Here is a 14,885-nt window from a genome sequence, read left to right on the forward strand (position 1 = left end):
AAAATCTCAAACAACAACAGTCTCTTTTCTCCTCTGTGTGTTACATCATGTTGACATCAGCCGTCACATGGCGACTTTAACATGTGGTGATTACAGCAAGTGTTTGACTCCAGAAGGGGGTTGGCGGACAAAACCAAACTACCAATCAGTAAAAGTTTTCTGTTTTATCTACTGTCACCTGAAATGTATGTGAAAAATATTCAAACTGCAGAATATCTAGGGCAGTGGACCTCCAATGATTGGTATGGCCTAGGAAAAAATTCTAGGACTCCTGTGTCTGTTTATTTTTATCTCATTTTAAAAATTTCTAATTTTGTGTATTTGGCAATATATTTAGTTCATTAGTAGTATAATAGGAATATATTATATATATGTATATTTTTTCAACATGGGCCATATTTGTATATGGCCTGTATACACCATATTTATGTATGGGATGTATCCACCCCTACATACAAAGTTTGAAAATGATGAAGATTTATGCTATGAAAGTACTGACCCTAAAGACAATTGCTGTGGAGGAAGTGAGCACAATTTCTACAAGCATGACTTTTGAAAAATGTTTTACAAGGTAATATGATAACACATCATGATTAAATCTATGATTAAAAAATATTAAACATAATAGAAGCAAAGCCCCATCTGTTCAGTTTGTGATGGAAACACGGTTGAGCATACCGCAAAAGGTAGAGAAATCCCTAAAATGTGGACATGTTAATTTGGGACTTGATCCCCACCAAATAATAGTTAGGGGTCACTCCCCTCCCCCCACACCCCCATTGTCCTTGCACTTCTGCCCGCCAGCGCCAGCCCCAGCCTGTGCTTGGTCTTATGCATGTTAGTACCTGGGTACCCCTGTACTTAAAAATATAAGAATCTGTGTTTCAAAAAGCCTTTCAGATGATGCCTAAATCCAGCCGAGGAGTTTGGTTGATGTTATTATTTGGCATTTCCTTTTCTTTTAGCCATGTGGGCCAAATAAGATTATAATCGGTATCTGGGAAGTTTGGTATTTAGAAAGTTGCTACTAGGCTTTTAATGACTTTAAACTCCTTTTTTGATATCTGCATTGTGTATTTTGTTTGAGTATTTTATAGAGGTATAATGAAGACGACAGTATTTTTATTTTTAATATTTATTTATTTATTTTTTGGCTGCGTTGGGTCTTCGTTGCTGCGTGTGGGCTTTCTCTAGTCTCAGCAAGCAGGGGCTACTCTTTGTTGCGGTGCACAGGCTTCTCATTGTGGTGGCTTCTCTTTGTTGCAGAGCACAGGCTCTAGGCTCGTGGGCTTCAGTAGTTGTGGCACGAGGGCTCAGTAGTTGTGGCTTACGGGATGTAGAGTGCAGGCTCAGTAGTTGTGGCACACGGGCTTAGTTGCTCTGCAGCATGTGGGATCTTCCTGGACCAGGGCTCAAACCTGTGTCCCCTGCATTGGCAGGCAGATTCTTAACCACTGCGCCACCAGGGAAGTCCGCAAGATAACAGTATTTTACAAAGCCTTTTTCCGGAGGTCTCGAATATATTTTCTGAAATAGTGACTATGGGAAAAATACATTTGTTTTCATTCCTAGACTGACACATCTTGGTATGGGAAATGCCTAGTGCTTTTATTGCTGCAGGAAATTTTCATATTTTATTATCAAATCACTTTATAACTTTCAAAAGCCACTGCTTTTGAAAAATAACTATTGTGTGTCTTCATTTCTTCTTTCAATATGGCCATGTTGCCCTTAGCAACTTTATAATAAAGTACACTCTGGCTGGCATCTTTCCACCTGGGTAACTCTCCTATATATCTCTGAACTCATCATCGAATGCATTTCTACCTACTCCCAATTAGCCAACATGTATTTTTGCTAAAATTTAGATGAAAGAGAAAAGAACTCCATGAAAAAAGAACTAGATAATAATATACAAGATCAGTGTGCCTCAAGGTGGTATAAACATGTGTTTGCATGTTATTAATTCAATTACTAATATGTGAGAATTTTAAAAATCTATTTTTGGTTAATCATTTCTGTTTCTAAGCACACCTATAAACTCTGTGACTCTAAGATATGCAAGTACATAATAATGGGTTACTAAGTTAAAGATTGACTTTTGGGAGAATTTTTGACTCATGGGATAAACTTTGATTTGTGAATTATTTATCCATCTAGGACGACAACTCTCAAATACTTTTATTCAGTGAGATCATCTCATCCTTACTTCCTTTACCTAACTTTTAAGGTTTTCTTCCCCCTTCATTTGGGCCAATCCTTAGACTATTTCTCTGCCAATTAAAAAAGATAACTTTTGTTTATTGTGCTTATTTTAGAATTAATCGTGACCTCACCTAAGCTAGATATCTCCATTATAGTAAGTCAGAGATGATAGAAGCAGAATGCTGTACAAGAAAGAAAATTGGTTTGGGACCTAACCCTCTCCTGAGACTAACCAGATGTGTGTCCTGAGGTTATTAATTTCATTATGTCCTTTCACTTCATTGTCTGTTACATGAGGGGGTTGCCCAAGATGATCTGTAATTTTTCTGCTTTTTATCAATCTTTGGTTTCATTCATGGAGAAGGGTAGATGCAAAGAAGGCACTGACGATAAAGAGTACAATATAACTAAGAAAATAAATATGCTGGGTGAGAGAGGAGGAGAATGTATATTGAATATCTATGATCGGTATTTTTTCTCTCTACCCTTTCTTTAGGTTGTGTTTCTGTTTGGTTAATAACCATTTATTTGGTTTCTCCACGTAGAACTTAACTCTCCTCTACTATGTGTGGTGTTCATAGGTTTTCACAGAGATATGGGATAAGTCATGGGGACAACACTGGGGAAATGAAGAGAAGATGCTTTAATTCCACATTCCCCAGCCATTCATGATGACCTCTCACAATTCTGCTGTCTGTTGCTGACAGTGAAGTGAAAGAACATTCCTTGGAACCGAATATTTCTATCCTGGGACTGTTCCCTCAGAGAAGAGCTAAGCTCCCATCATGAGGAATGGGAATTACATCTATTCACTGACAGACATCAGTGCAGTCTCTGCCCTATTTAACAGATTCATCCTTTTAATTGGTGACAATGTTTATGTCATCTAAGTCTGTGAACTGACCTTCCCATAAGGCAAGCCAACTTCAGTTCTAGCTTAGGACAAAAAGGGAACTGTGGGAGCCATCCATAGTGTTTTGACTTCCATACCCAGAAATTCAAATCTAAAACTGCACTGGAAACACCGAAAATTGATGGATTTAGAAAATAATATACTAGAAACAGGCCTTGAAAAGTCCCATTTTTTTTTAATTAAAACTTTTTCTTCAACATTAATGAACTGTTCTAGGACATTGTTTCCCACCTTTGGCACTGTTGACATTTTGGTCCAGATAATTCTTTGCTGTGGAGGGTGGTGTTGTATACTGTAGGATATCTAACAGCATCCCTGGGCTCTACCCCTTAGGTGCCATTAGCACTCCCCTTGCATCGTGACAACCAAACATGTCTCCAGACATTGCTAGTTGTCCGCTGGGGAAGGGGCAAAATCGTTTTCAGTTGGGAGCCACTGGTCTAGAGCTTTGATCACTCTGAAGATGGAATTATAGATGTAACACCTGTGAATAGGCAAAATCAGTTTCTGTTGAGCTATAGTAATGAAGTATTTAAAAACTATTATATACTATTATTAAAAGACCCTTTGTTTTAAAAATAATCTTAAGGAAAAAAGTAATCATTGCTAAAGGGAGTGGTAAATTCTCCACAAAATGAATTTTAAAATGTTGAATAGACTTGTATTTTAACTTCCATTGCAAGTTTCCACTAGTGTTGTATAAAACTGGATAGAAGTTATCACACGCAATAATCACTTAAAGACATTAGATGCTTCTTCTAAAGCTATCCTACTTTTCAAATCAGAATTGTATTTCTGTTTGTAAGGGAAAAAATAGGTAGACAGAGAGATGAGGGGTTTTTTTTCCCCTATCTGTTCATTTCTCATGGCATACTTCATTTTTATTTCCTGAAGGAGAAAGAAACGATCAAAGTTAATAATGTCATTTTGCCATTTCTGAAAGTAACTAATATTTATGTGTGCCTCAAATGTAAAGTTATTTGAAATCTTACAGGGATTCTACCAACAGTAATTTGAAAAGTGAATTATAGAAAACTCAGACCATTGGCTTTTCTCTCTTTGTATCAGAACTAAACATATGAAGAGTCTTTAATGTATCCATATTGATAGGCATTGTTTTACTCTTCAGTTATTCTAATAATCCAGTTGATTTCACCAAAGAGTTATCATGTACTTACAGTCACCTGCTATCTTCAAACTAAGTCATAGCCTAAGCCAAAAATGAGATGATTGAGTTATTTTTATGTATTTATACATAATATCTCATAAAACCCCCTCTGGGTTTTTCTTTTTCTCCCAATTTATTGTCATGAAAACATGTTTAGGGCAAAGTAGAGTTCTGACATGATGTGCTGTTATGGGAAAGAGTATAATTTAAGGAGTTTTCAGTTTATTTCATAAAAGTAATTCCTTATATTCTTTAGATTCCTTGTAGCCTTTAGAATCAGAGGTATATTGGATGTGTTTAATTTAATGACATTCTGTTTAATTTAATGACATTCTTCTATTGCCCTTTTTTAATCTCAGCACTGTTTTCCATAGTCGAGGCTTTCGGTGCTGCATGTGTTTAAGAATGTACTGTCCATATTCCTCACTGATATTAATTAATTGAATGTGGCCATTTCATAAGCATTATACACATAATGTCATATGGATGTGTAGAAGTATCCTTGCCTTTCCCGTCTATGAAATGTGGTGTTTCTTTGCTGTCAAAGTTCCCATTTCTATTATATCCCAAACAGGGACTTTTCATAGTGGGGAATACAGCTCTTCTGGCTGTGATAATGAAATACCCATTTTTTTCCTTTTAATTACAGTGTTTCTGTTTGGACATTTTCCAGTTACACACTTGACCACTCATTGATCTCCCACATTTTATGAAGTAGTTTGAAACAATGAAATGATTGTTTTTGGCAGTGTGAGGGTCAAGGATGGGGAAGTAAGTGACCCAGAGCTTAAGTGGGTTTCCTCACCTAACCCAGTGAACCCTTAGAGTCTAATTATTTGGAAGCCAAGGACTACATGGACTCAGGATTCCCACCTGATTGTTTCAGTTTACAACCCGGAAAACGTAGGCTTTGTTTATAGCTGTGCTCTTCAGTGCTGATGAAAAATGAAGCTATGGTCTCTGCTGTCCAGTGGGGCACCCACTATCCTCATGGGGCTATTTAAACTTAAACTTAAATACAGGAAAATGTTTACTTCCCCAGTTATACTAGCTATGTTTACAGTGGTCAGTTATTAGTGCAGATAAAGAATCTTTCTATCCTGCAGAAACTTTGATTGGATAGTGCCGGAGGATTCTTGTCCTAGACCATGATAAACTGTTTAGGGGACTATCTTCTCTTGGAAAATTCTTGTGAATAAGTGAAATGTTGAAAGTTGATTTGTGTTTTCTCTTTTCTTTTTGTGTCCTTGTAACTGTGTGCTGAAGGCACAGGAAACTCACAGGGCGCCCTCAGAAGTCTCTACCGGGCTTGCTATAAACTACAGGCCACAGCAGCCCTGCTTGTGTCTCTTTTACAAATCAGTTTCCTGGTAGCACATCCTCCCTACAATTTTTTTTCTTTCTCTTAAATGGTTGGAAATCTGTTCTAGTTGATTTATAGAGGCCTGATTGGTTTGGGAGTTTGATAAAAAGAAGTCACAGCATTTAGGGATTTCCTCCTTACCACACCATCTCCCCAACTTGATGGGTATATGCTCAGGTTAAATATCACTACCAGGGGCTTCCCTGGTGGCGCAGTGGTTGAGAGTCCGCCTGCCGATGCAGGGAACACGGGTTCGTGCCCCGGTCCGGGAGGATCCCACATGCCGCGGAGTGGCTGGGCCTGTGAGCCATGGCCGCTGAGCCTGCGCGTCCGGAGCCTGTGCTCGGCAACGGGAGAGACCACAACAGTGAGAGGCCGCAAACCAAAAAAAAAAAAAAAAAAAAAAAGAAAAAAAAATATATATCATTACCATATTGTTGCTTCTAAGATGTCTAGAATTGAAAGTATAGGGTTATTTTAAGACAGAAAGAAGCAAGATGTATAGGGATAAATAATATCTAGTGAAAGCAGTATTTTTTTTAATGTACTTATGGAGATTTTTCAGAAAAAAACTTAGTTCTTTCCCTTTCTCTCCCTCTTCTCAGAATAATGATTTGATTCTTTAACTTTCTCCTAGACTGACCAATGTAATTTTTAAAAATAACTTTTAAGATTACAAACTTGTGGATTTTAATGTGATGTGTTCCATTTCATTGCAGTTGTTATTCTTTTTGCCACTCAGATTTTCCTACATTTGACTGATGTAGGAGCCAAGCCTCGTCACCTTGGTTCGTCTTTTTGGATATAACCTGGTAGTTCCTGAAAGCCTCCTTGCTTCCTGGTATGGCAAGATGTTCCATGCTCGTTTTGCACATTTTCTGCAAAAAACCTACAGTCACTCATTTCTCTAAGGGACTTGTAGGATATCTTTTTAAAAAGAAAAGCCTTTTTTTTTTTCTCTTATGTTAACATAATCTACAGAAACACCAACAATACAGAAAGCTGAAAACAATCCTTAAACATTCATATCAGTTTGAATATAAATATACTTATTATAGAAAAGGGTTCCAATGTTAAACTGAAGATAAAGAGTTAGGTGTCAGCTAATCAGATCACTTGAAGCAGTGATATAAGACTCAGGGCAAGTGTATTTTTCTTGTTTCATTTCAAATTAGATTGCACACACTGGCCCTCTGAGCTGTTAGTTTCTCTAACCACACATGTACATAAATAGAAAAGTAGATATTGAGCTGATTGGAAATCAACAAAATTATTGTTAACATCTTTGTGCTGTGAGCAATAAGAAATCAGAGAGTTTTAAATATTATTTTTAGCTCATCTAGATGGTTGTTTTATCTGCCAGTCCCAGTTAATAAAAGACACAAAGGGCAAGGTATATAAAAATCACGGAGTTAACCCCTGCTGAAGGCTGTTGCACAAATGCAGAATAATTTATGATGTAAGCTAAACCATGGTACTTTTAGTATCTCCAAACCCCCTTTCTTGCCCTTTTCATTGCAGCGTGCTTGGCTACCCTTTCTTTAGGGTAGGGAACTACTTATAACATTGTAGTTTGGAAACTACAGGAAACTACTTATAACATTCATTCATCCTCATTCTTTTCTTTTTTTTCCTTTTTTTTAAAAAAACATTCGTTATTTATTTATTTAGCTGCACCGGGTCTTAGTTGCGGCACGCGGGATCTTCATTTCGGAGTGCGGGATCTTTAGTTGTGGCATGTGGGATGTTTTTTTTCTTTAGTTGCAGCATGTGGGCTCTTTTACTTGCGGCATGCAGGCTCTTCGTTGTGGGATCTAGTTCCCTGACCAGGGATCGAACCCGGGCCCCCTGCATTGGGAGTGCAGAGTCTTAACCGCTGGACCACATTATTTTCACTGAAAATGTTTTCTTAAAAATCTACTGCCCATTTTTGTTCCAAAATTCAAATTCCACCTTACTAATACACAAGCCAGCATTTTCCTTTTGGCAAAGTTTCTATGTAATAAACAAGGTACAGAGTGGAGATTGGCCAGAATGAACATCTAGAATTGGTTTTATCTTCACACCTCTGATCTCCTTTTGTCATATCTCGGCCAAGGGCATAGCCCATTTAAGTAAAAATAGGTATGTTCACATCTGCATTCATTTTTAGATCCTATCACTGCTTAAAGTCAGAGGTAACATTTGTAGGTTCATTTGAAAGAACTTAGTCTTCTTATGGCACTTCAGTTGAGAAAGGGGAGAGCCAAATCACCTCTTTCCTGAGAGAGCATTTCATACATCTCCATCTCTGTGATTGCATCGAGTCATTATGTAGCAGTTGGCTCTGATACGCTTGCACAGACACAAATTGAGTCTGACAGGACTGATGTCTCCTGGACTTTGCTGTCATTTGAAATGCTGGCATGAGGGTGGGAGCAGTGAAAGGGGGGGAGGGAGAGAGCTGATTCCTTTAGCACTTCTTCTATAAAGTTTGGAGAATTTTAACATTTGATAGCTGTGAACTGCTTGATACGTTGTTTTCCAGATGAGATTGATAACAATAGCTGATTTGGAGCAGCTGGCTAGCTTTTGGTTTCAAGTACATGCATTTCAACGTACAATTTGCTTCTTCATGCCACCTACAAATCTGTTCAAAAGGAAAAAAAGGCTATCTAGTGGAATGGTAATTAGAATGGTCATACCCCCTCCTTTTAGTTTTATCTTTCCTGTGTTCACACCATTCATTCATAGTAATGAAAAAGATAATATCTTTCTTTTTTTACTTTTTTTTTTTTTTTTTGCTGTACGCAGGCCTCTCACTGCTGTGGCCTCTCCCGTTGCGGAGCACAGGCTCCGGACGCGCAGGCTCAGCGGCCATGGCTCACGGGCCCAGCTGCTCTGCGGCATGTGGGATCTTCCCAGACCAGGGCACGAACCCGTGTCCCCTGCATCGGCAGGCGGACCCTCAACCACTGCACCACCAGGGAAGCCCAGATAATATCTTTAAAAAAAAATTTGTATTCTCATGCTCAAGCTTAGTTTCAAAAAAGACACATTATAGTATCTGCATTAACAATACTTTTTAAACTGCAAGTTATTTTAAGTTTTTAGGTTATTTCTGGATGTCTCTAGTATTTTGTGTCAAGAATTTTATGTGTTTCAGATATTCCTAGACGCAAAACTTAAAGGTATACTGTTTCATTGGCAAACAAATTCTGATTGTCATTCTCAAGTTCTTCTCACAGTGACAGAGGAAGCAGTAACATTAAATATGCCCTTTCTTTCTCTCTTTATTAAGAGCCTATTCTGTACAAAATGTTGTGCTAGATTTATTGAAGGTTCTGTAGGAACTATCATTTATCACCCCAAGAGCCATACTTCAAATTGCTTGGAGCCAGTCAGTCATCACTTCCATTCTTTTCCATTCCCACCAGGACCACCATCACTCTTATGGTCTGTGTTACTTCTTACCTGTGACTCTTGATAATAGTGTTCTGTAAATCATCCCACATTCAGCTGTCAGTTAATCTTTTCAAAGCTTCATTCTATATTGTTCTTCTGCTCCAAAACATTAAATAGCTCCCTTTGTGGTTTGCTGAAAAAAAGGCTGGTTGACTTAGGGAGGCATCCAAGGCTCTCCATGAGCTATTATTTTTTAAGCCTGAGCCATTTTCTTTTTTTTAATATACTGCAATTTTATTTCAGTTGCACAAACGAAGTTAGCATGTAGGAAATTTAAATGAAACAGTACGGTAAAAATAGCAGAGAGCCAAAAATGCTAATAAGGAAGTACACCTAAAGCATGAGACATTTTCTTTTGCCTCATCTTCTTGTGGTTTCTTAATGGATCCGTCACACCAACCCAGTAGTCTCATTGTGGACCCTGGACCAGCTCCATCAGCATCACTCAGAAACTTGTTAGAAATGCAAGTTCTTGGACCCCCAGCACAGACCTCCTGAATCACAAACTCTGGTGGATGGGTGCCCAGTTACAAGCCTTCCTGGTGGTTCTGATGCATATAAATATTTGGGAAGCCCTGCTTCAGGCCAACCAGGCAACTCACCTTTGCCAAAGCTCCCGTTTCACTGCCCTGCCTTGGTATAGAATTCCTGGAATGCCTTTCCTTTCTTTTGGTAAAATTCTGCCTGTACTCCAACGCCCAGTTGGAGACGCCGCTTTTTCCATGATGTCATTCCTAATCCTGAATTTCATGGCATTATTTGGCTTTCCTTCCTGGCACTAATCACGTATTAACTTGTCCTAGTCATCCAATGTGCCTGTATTATTTTCCCTCCTAAACTGGAAAGTCACAGAGGATGGACTCTGACTCATTTTTGTATCTTGCGACACTAAGTGCTGTGTAGCAACTCTGATGTCTTGCACGCAGTAGGCTCTCCAAAAACAGGCTGTGGCTTATTGATTTTACATAGAAAGTTGAGAAACCTAAGCCGTTGCCCAGGAGGCATATAAACATCCTGTAAGTCAAAGTGGCTTTTGCTAGCTATTGTTTTGACTTATTGAAGCCAAACTAGACTCAAATGTGATGCGTCTTCAGGGAAGGAGCCAAATGTGCTGGTGTAAAAAATTACCTCTACTGTTTAGCTGGAGAAGTTGAATTAGCAGATTTCACCTGGTGCCAGGAAAGCAACTTCCATTATTCTGCCAATAATAGACTTTTATCCTGCATGGTGGAGCTTCTCTTAAATCTTGCTTGTAGCATTGATGGACTTTCTTCCACCTATGTAGTCATGTAATATTTCATAAGAAGTGACAGGTTCTTCTCATAGAACGTTGCCCAAAAGGTGGCATGAGCAGAGAGTGAAATTCAGAGGGGTTGGCTTCAGGATGGCCTGAGCATGGGAGCAAGATCAGCCTGGGGAGTCCCATTTCACAAACCAGGTTGTTTGGTTCCTCATCCAAAGGTGTCACGGTTCCCATTTATGGTGTATCAACAGTGTTTTGCATCTCTCGTGGTGGTTGTGATGGAACAAGGGGAGAAGAGTGAGTCTAAGTGTCTTTGTGTTTTCTTCCTTTTCTTTTCTTTACCTCTCCCTCTACAGGCTCTGAAAGTGTTCCAGCTGGAATTTCAGATCGGTCCGGCTCGCTGTGGCTTCTGCGGCAGTGATTCCAAGCTGCCAGTGTGTGCTGGTGCCGAGCTGCAGGATGGTGCACGTAGCCAGGCCGCTGCTGCTGTTCCTTGCCGTCTTCCTCCACGCGGATGCTGAGAGTAAGCCATTCTCCCATTCTCTAGGGGGCTATAATGAGTGGTTTTGTTTGCAGTTGGCACCACGCTCAGGGCCTCTGAATATGTTTCCTTTGGAAGTAAATCCTGAGACACTGTGGGATCCTCCTTGGCTACCAGCCAGCCTTTCAAAGAGATTATTGACATGGCTTGCTTACCATTTCCTCTCTGTCTTAATGCCCTTTTTCTTGTGCATCTAACCGCTCCTACTGTTTTTGCCTTTCTTTTTTTCTTTCTTTTTTTTGATACTCTTACCAGCCCAGTAGCAAAAGGTATTATGAGACCAATGATACAACGCAAACTGGGATTAACCAGTTGGTGGTGCCAATAAGTAAATATTGCTCAGACCCATTAGAAATTTCTTTAGTTTTGTGGCTATTTCTATGTTTAGAAAAATGTGCAATGTCACATTGAGCCCAATTAAACTTCCAAGCCCTTGTAGCTGTCACAGCAGCTGTTCTAATGTACCGTTTCCGACAGCTGTCGTGGAGTACAGTATTCAAACGAATCAAGCAGAACTGACAACTTTGTGGCTGGATGAAGGGTGTGGAAGTGTGAGGAGAATTCTGTGGAGTACAGACCCCAAAGTTTGGATTATTGGACTCAATTTGTGAAACTGAGATTGTGGTCAATTAGCTTGCCAATTAATAAGAAGATCCCATCTCCTTTGTAATTAGGAAATCATTAGGCCTACCTTGTTTACATACGTTTCTTTTCCCCATCTGTCCTTTGGATTTTTTGGAAGAGGCAGTCCTGGAAAAAGGCATGTCTCTGGCTTGTAGTTACCAACATGTCTGGTCCCCGGTAATGGTTTAACTCATATGAGAGTCAGCCATTCTCTTCGCGAGTCCCCTTGGTACTATTAAAATGTGTAACGTCTGCAGTCATTACCTTTTCCCTCCACTGACTATTTCAGTGAGATTAAATTTGATTCATGTTCAAGATGTTTCAAAGACAAGGATCCTGTGTCATGTTGGCCCTTACCTGTTCATTGCATTTCAACAAGAATTTCCTCAATAGCAGCCAATTTCTTTGTTTAAATAGGGCTCTATTTTTTAAAGAGAGCTTTCCGGGAGTGAAAGGAATACTGTTAATAATAGGATACATATGGAACATGCATGTTTTAAGCACAACATTTCTGGTTAATAATGTATATAGTCTCCTAATTAGCACTTGGGAGTGTTGGTTTAAGGTGAAGCCAAGGAATTTCGAGTACAATGCCAGCAAATAATTAACTGGGAAAAGACCCAAATGAAAGATGCTTGTGTGAAAAGCCGTTTATGTCAAAATGTATTTTAAAGTTGAAATCTAAATTTAGTGTTTTAAAGAAATCAGGCATATGGCTTTATTTTTCAGTTTTGGCTAGAGTGAAAAAGTAAGTTGTTTTACAATTGTTAGCTTTCGGCAAAAGCATATTAAGGCTGTGGGACCTGACTTTAATATCAGATCTCAGGGATTTTCTTAAAGTTATTAGATCTAATTATCATATATTCATGAAGTTATCCTTCCAGATGAGTAAGCATATTCTCTTACTGAGAAGCTTTGCTTTTGCTTAATTCTCTGGTGGAAAGTGGCAGACAGATATCAAGCATTGAGGAACAAGTATTTTTAAAATTTTAAATTATGTGTATTTTTTTTTTAATTATTTTATTTTTATTTATTTTTGGCTGCTTTGGGTCTTCATTGCTGCGCGCGGGCTTTCTCTAGTTGCGGCGAGCGGGGGCTACTCTTCGTTGCGGTTCGCGGGCTTCTCGTTGCGGTGGCTTCTCTTGTTGCAGAGCATGGGCTCTAGATGTGTGGGCTTCAGTAGTTATGGTGCGAAGGCTCAGTAGTTGTGGTGCATAGGCTTAGTTGCTCTGTGGCATGTGGGATCTTCCTGGATCAGGGCTTGAACCCGTGTCGCCTGCAGTGGCAGGTGGATTCTTAACCACTGTGCCACCAGGGAAGCCCTAAAATTTTAAATTATGGTTTAAAAACAATCTAGACTATAAGTGATCATCACCTGCTCCTCCTCTTGCTCGTCCCCTTCTTTGTCTTTCTCTTCTACTCTTTCATCCATTTCTTATCCAATAGAGTCTTAAGCAAGAAATAACAAAGGCCTGAGTGAATTAGCGATTGTTAGTTAAATTAAGATATTTACCATGTTATATATTTACATGATAGCAGTTTTCAACCTCAAGATGTAATCTGGAAAAGAATCCATTCTCTCTCACTTTTCCCTTCGCAGCTACAAAGAGGGAGAGGCTTCTTCTTTGCCAAATTAATTTTGTTTGGCTTTGCCCTATCTCCTCAACCTCACTTCAGGATATTTTCCCTTTAACAGATTCATTTGGCATTCCTGAATAGCATATGTAACCTGAGCATTCCTGGGGAAAGAGGAAAAATTAGCCATATTTTTTAAGGTACATTTTAAAAGAAGAAAGAACATCCCTTAGTAATCTACTCGAGGATATTCCTGGTACATGAAAGCACATGGTAGGGTCTGAGATATAATTTTAGCCACTAAGAATGTTTAAAGAACAATTGATGAAATAGGATTTAGATTGTAACCCATTAAATTGTGCCATTAACTTCTCTTAAAACCCTGAAAAAAATCAAGATACAAGTAGCACTGAAGAAAAATTTGATTTCTTCACCATCATAGAAAGATGATATTTCTCAGGCTTGTATCAACTGGATCACTGATTTGTTTCCCTACACTTTCATTAGCACATCTAGCCATATATATATATATTTTTTCTTTTACCTAACTGTATTTTGTATTCATACAAGGGATCAGGAGTTACGTTTCAGACTTTAATAGTAGCTTAGCCACTCAAGAACTATGGGAATATTTTTTTTTTAATGTTGCTCTCTTTTGAAGAAGAGGATGATATGCAGGTGGGGAGTGGAAAGAAGCCACTCTAGGGTGCCATGTTAACTTAGTGTGTTCAGCTCACTGCCTTTTGAAACGATTAACTCTGCAGAGCTGAGGAGTGAGGCTTATAATCCGCTGTGTGGAACACCATAGAAAAGTGCTGGTGTGATGTCGCATTAGGTAGAAGAGCTCTCACGAACCTTGGTTCAAACCCAGGTTGAAAAATTGTGATAATATCCCTTTAGCAGAAAATTATAGTCTTTGCCATTGCCCATTTAAAGTGCCCTACCGATCTCCACTATTATTTCAAAAGGCTAGATGTGTGCATGGATCCTATTTATTTTTGTTCCTAAGTGTGGAGTGCTTGAAATGATGTCACTCATTGCTTCTTGAATGCACATACACATGGTAGAGCTGTGGTCCTGGGGAGCAGTCAAGTGTGACTTCAGTTTGAACACTAGGAGTAGCCCTTCCTCGTGCCAAGCTAACCAGTTTTCCATAGTGATTTGACTGAGGTCAATTCAGTGATGCTGTGCATGCAAATTCTAGATGAATTTAGATTGTATTATGTTAATATAATCCTGGGGTAAATTTTTTTTTTTTTTTTTTTTTTTTTGGGACGTGGGGCTCTCACTGCTGTGGCCTCTCCTGTTGTGGAGCGCAGGCTCAGCGGCCATGGCTTACGGGCCCAGCCGCTCCGCGGCATGTGGGATCTTCCCAGACCGGGGCACGAACCCGTGTCCCCTGCATCGGCAGGCAGACCCTCAACCACTGCGCCACCAGGGAAGCCCAATATTTTTCTTTTGACTGAGTTTTCGTGATAGTTTCTGGTAATTTTATGTAGCTTTAGTTTGCTATTTACCAGTCCTTTTTCTTTCTTTCTTTTTTTTTTTTAAACCAAATACAGGCCAAGAATCTGCTGTTAGTACATTCTTTTATCAAACTGGTTTCACTATGATGAAATCACTTATATTCTAGACCTGAGTTTATGCTTTTTGGCCACTGTCATTGGACCTGAGGGTTTATTGGATCTTCATTATAAACACAGCTCTTGATAGTTGAATTCCTAAAATGGTTGAGTTCATCCTTTTTCTGTTGCTTTTTGCCATTTTTCTGTCTCAGATGGTGAACACGCCCTCATTTTCCATCCTTAT

At 39.1% G+C, this 14,885-nt stretch overlaps 1 protein-coding gene across 10 annotated transcripts in view; it reads left to right on the forward strand.

Annotated features, from left to right (window-relative positions):
• The window catches only part of PTPRD (protein tyrosine phosphatase receptor type D), a 2,000,866-nt gene that overhangs the window by 1,575,437 nt on the left and 410,544 nt on the right, over positions 1-14,885 (forward strand). For all 10 annotated transcript variants that reach the window (XM_029201877.1, XM_029201881.1, XM_029201880.1 and 7 more), the window contains one exon: positions 10,693-10,859. In XM_029201877.1, coding sequence (XP_029057710.1) covers positions 10,796-10,859 — 64 coding nt within the window. In that variant the 5' untranslated portion in view covers positions 10,693-10,795. The remainder of the gene's footprint in view (positions 1-10,692; positions 10,860-14,885) is intronic.

The sequence above is a fragment of the Monodon monoceros genome, unplaced genomic scaffold, assembly GCF_005190385.1.
Source record: "Monodon monoceros isolate NGI ecotype Baffin Bay Population unplaced genomic scaffold, NGI_Narwhal_1 Super_Scaffold_5, whole genome shotgun sequence".
Classification (NCBI taxonomy): domain Eukaryota; kingdom Metazoa; phylum Chordata; class Mammalia; order Artiodactyla; family Monodontidae; genus Monodon; species Monodon monoceros.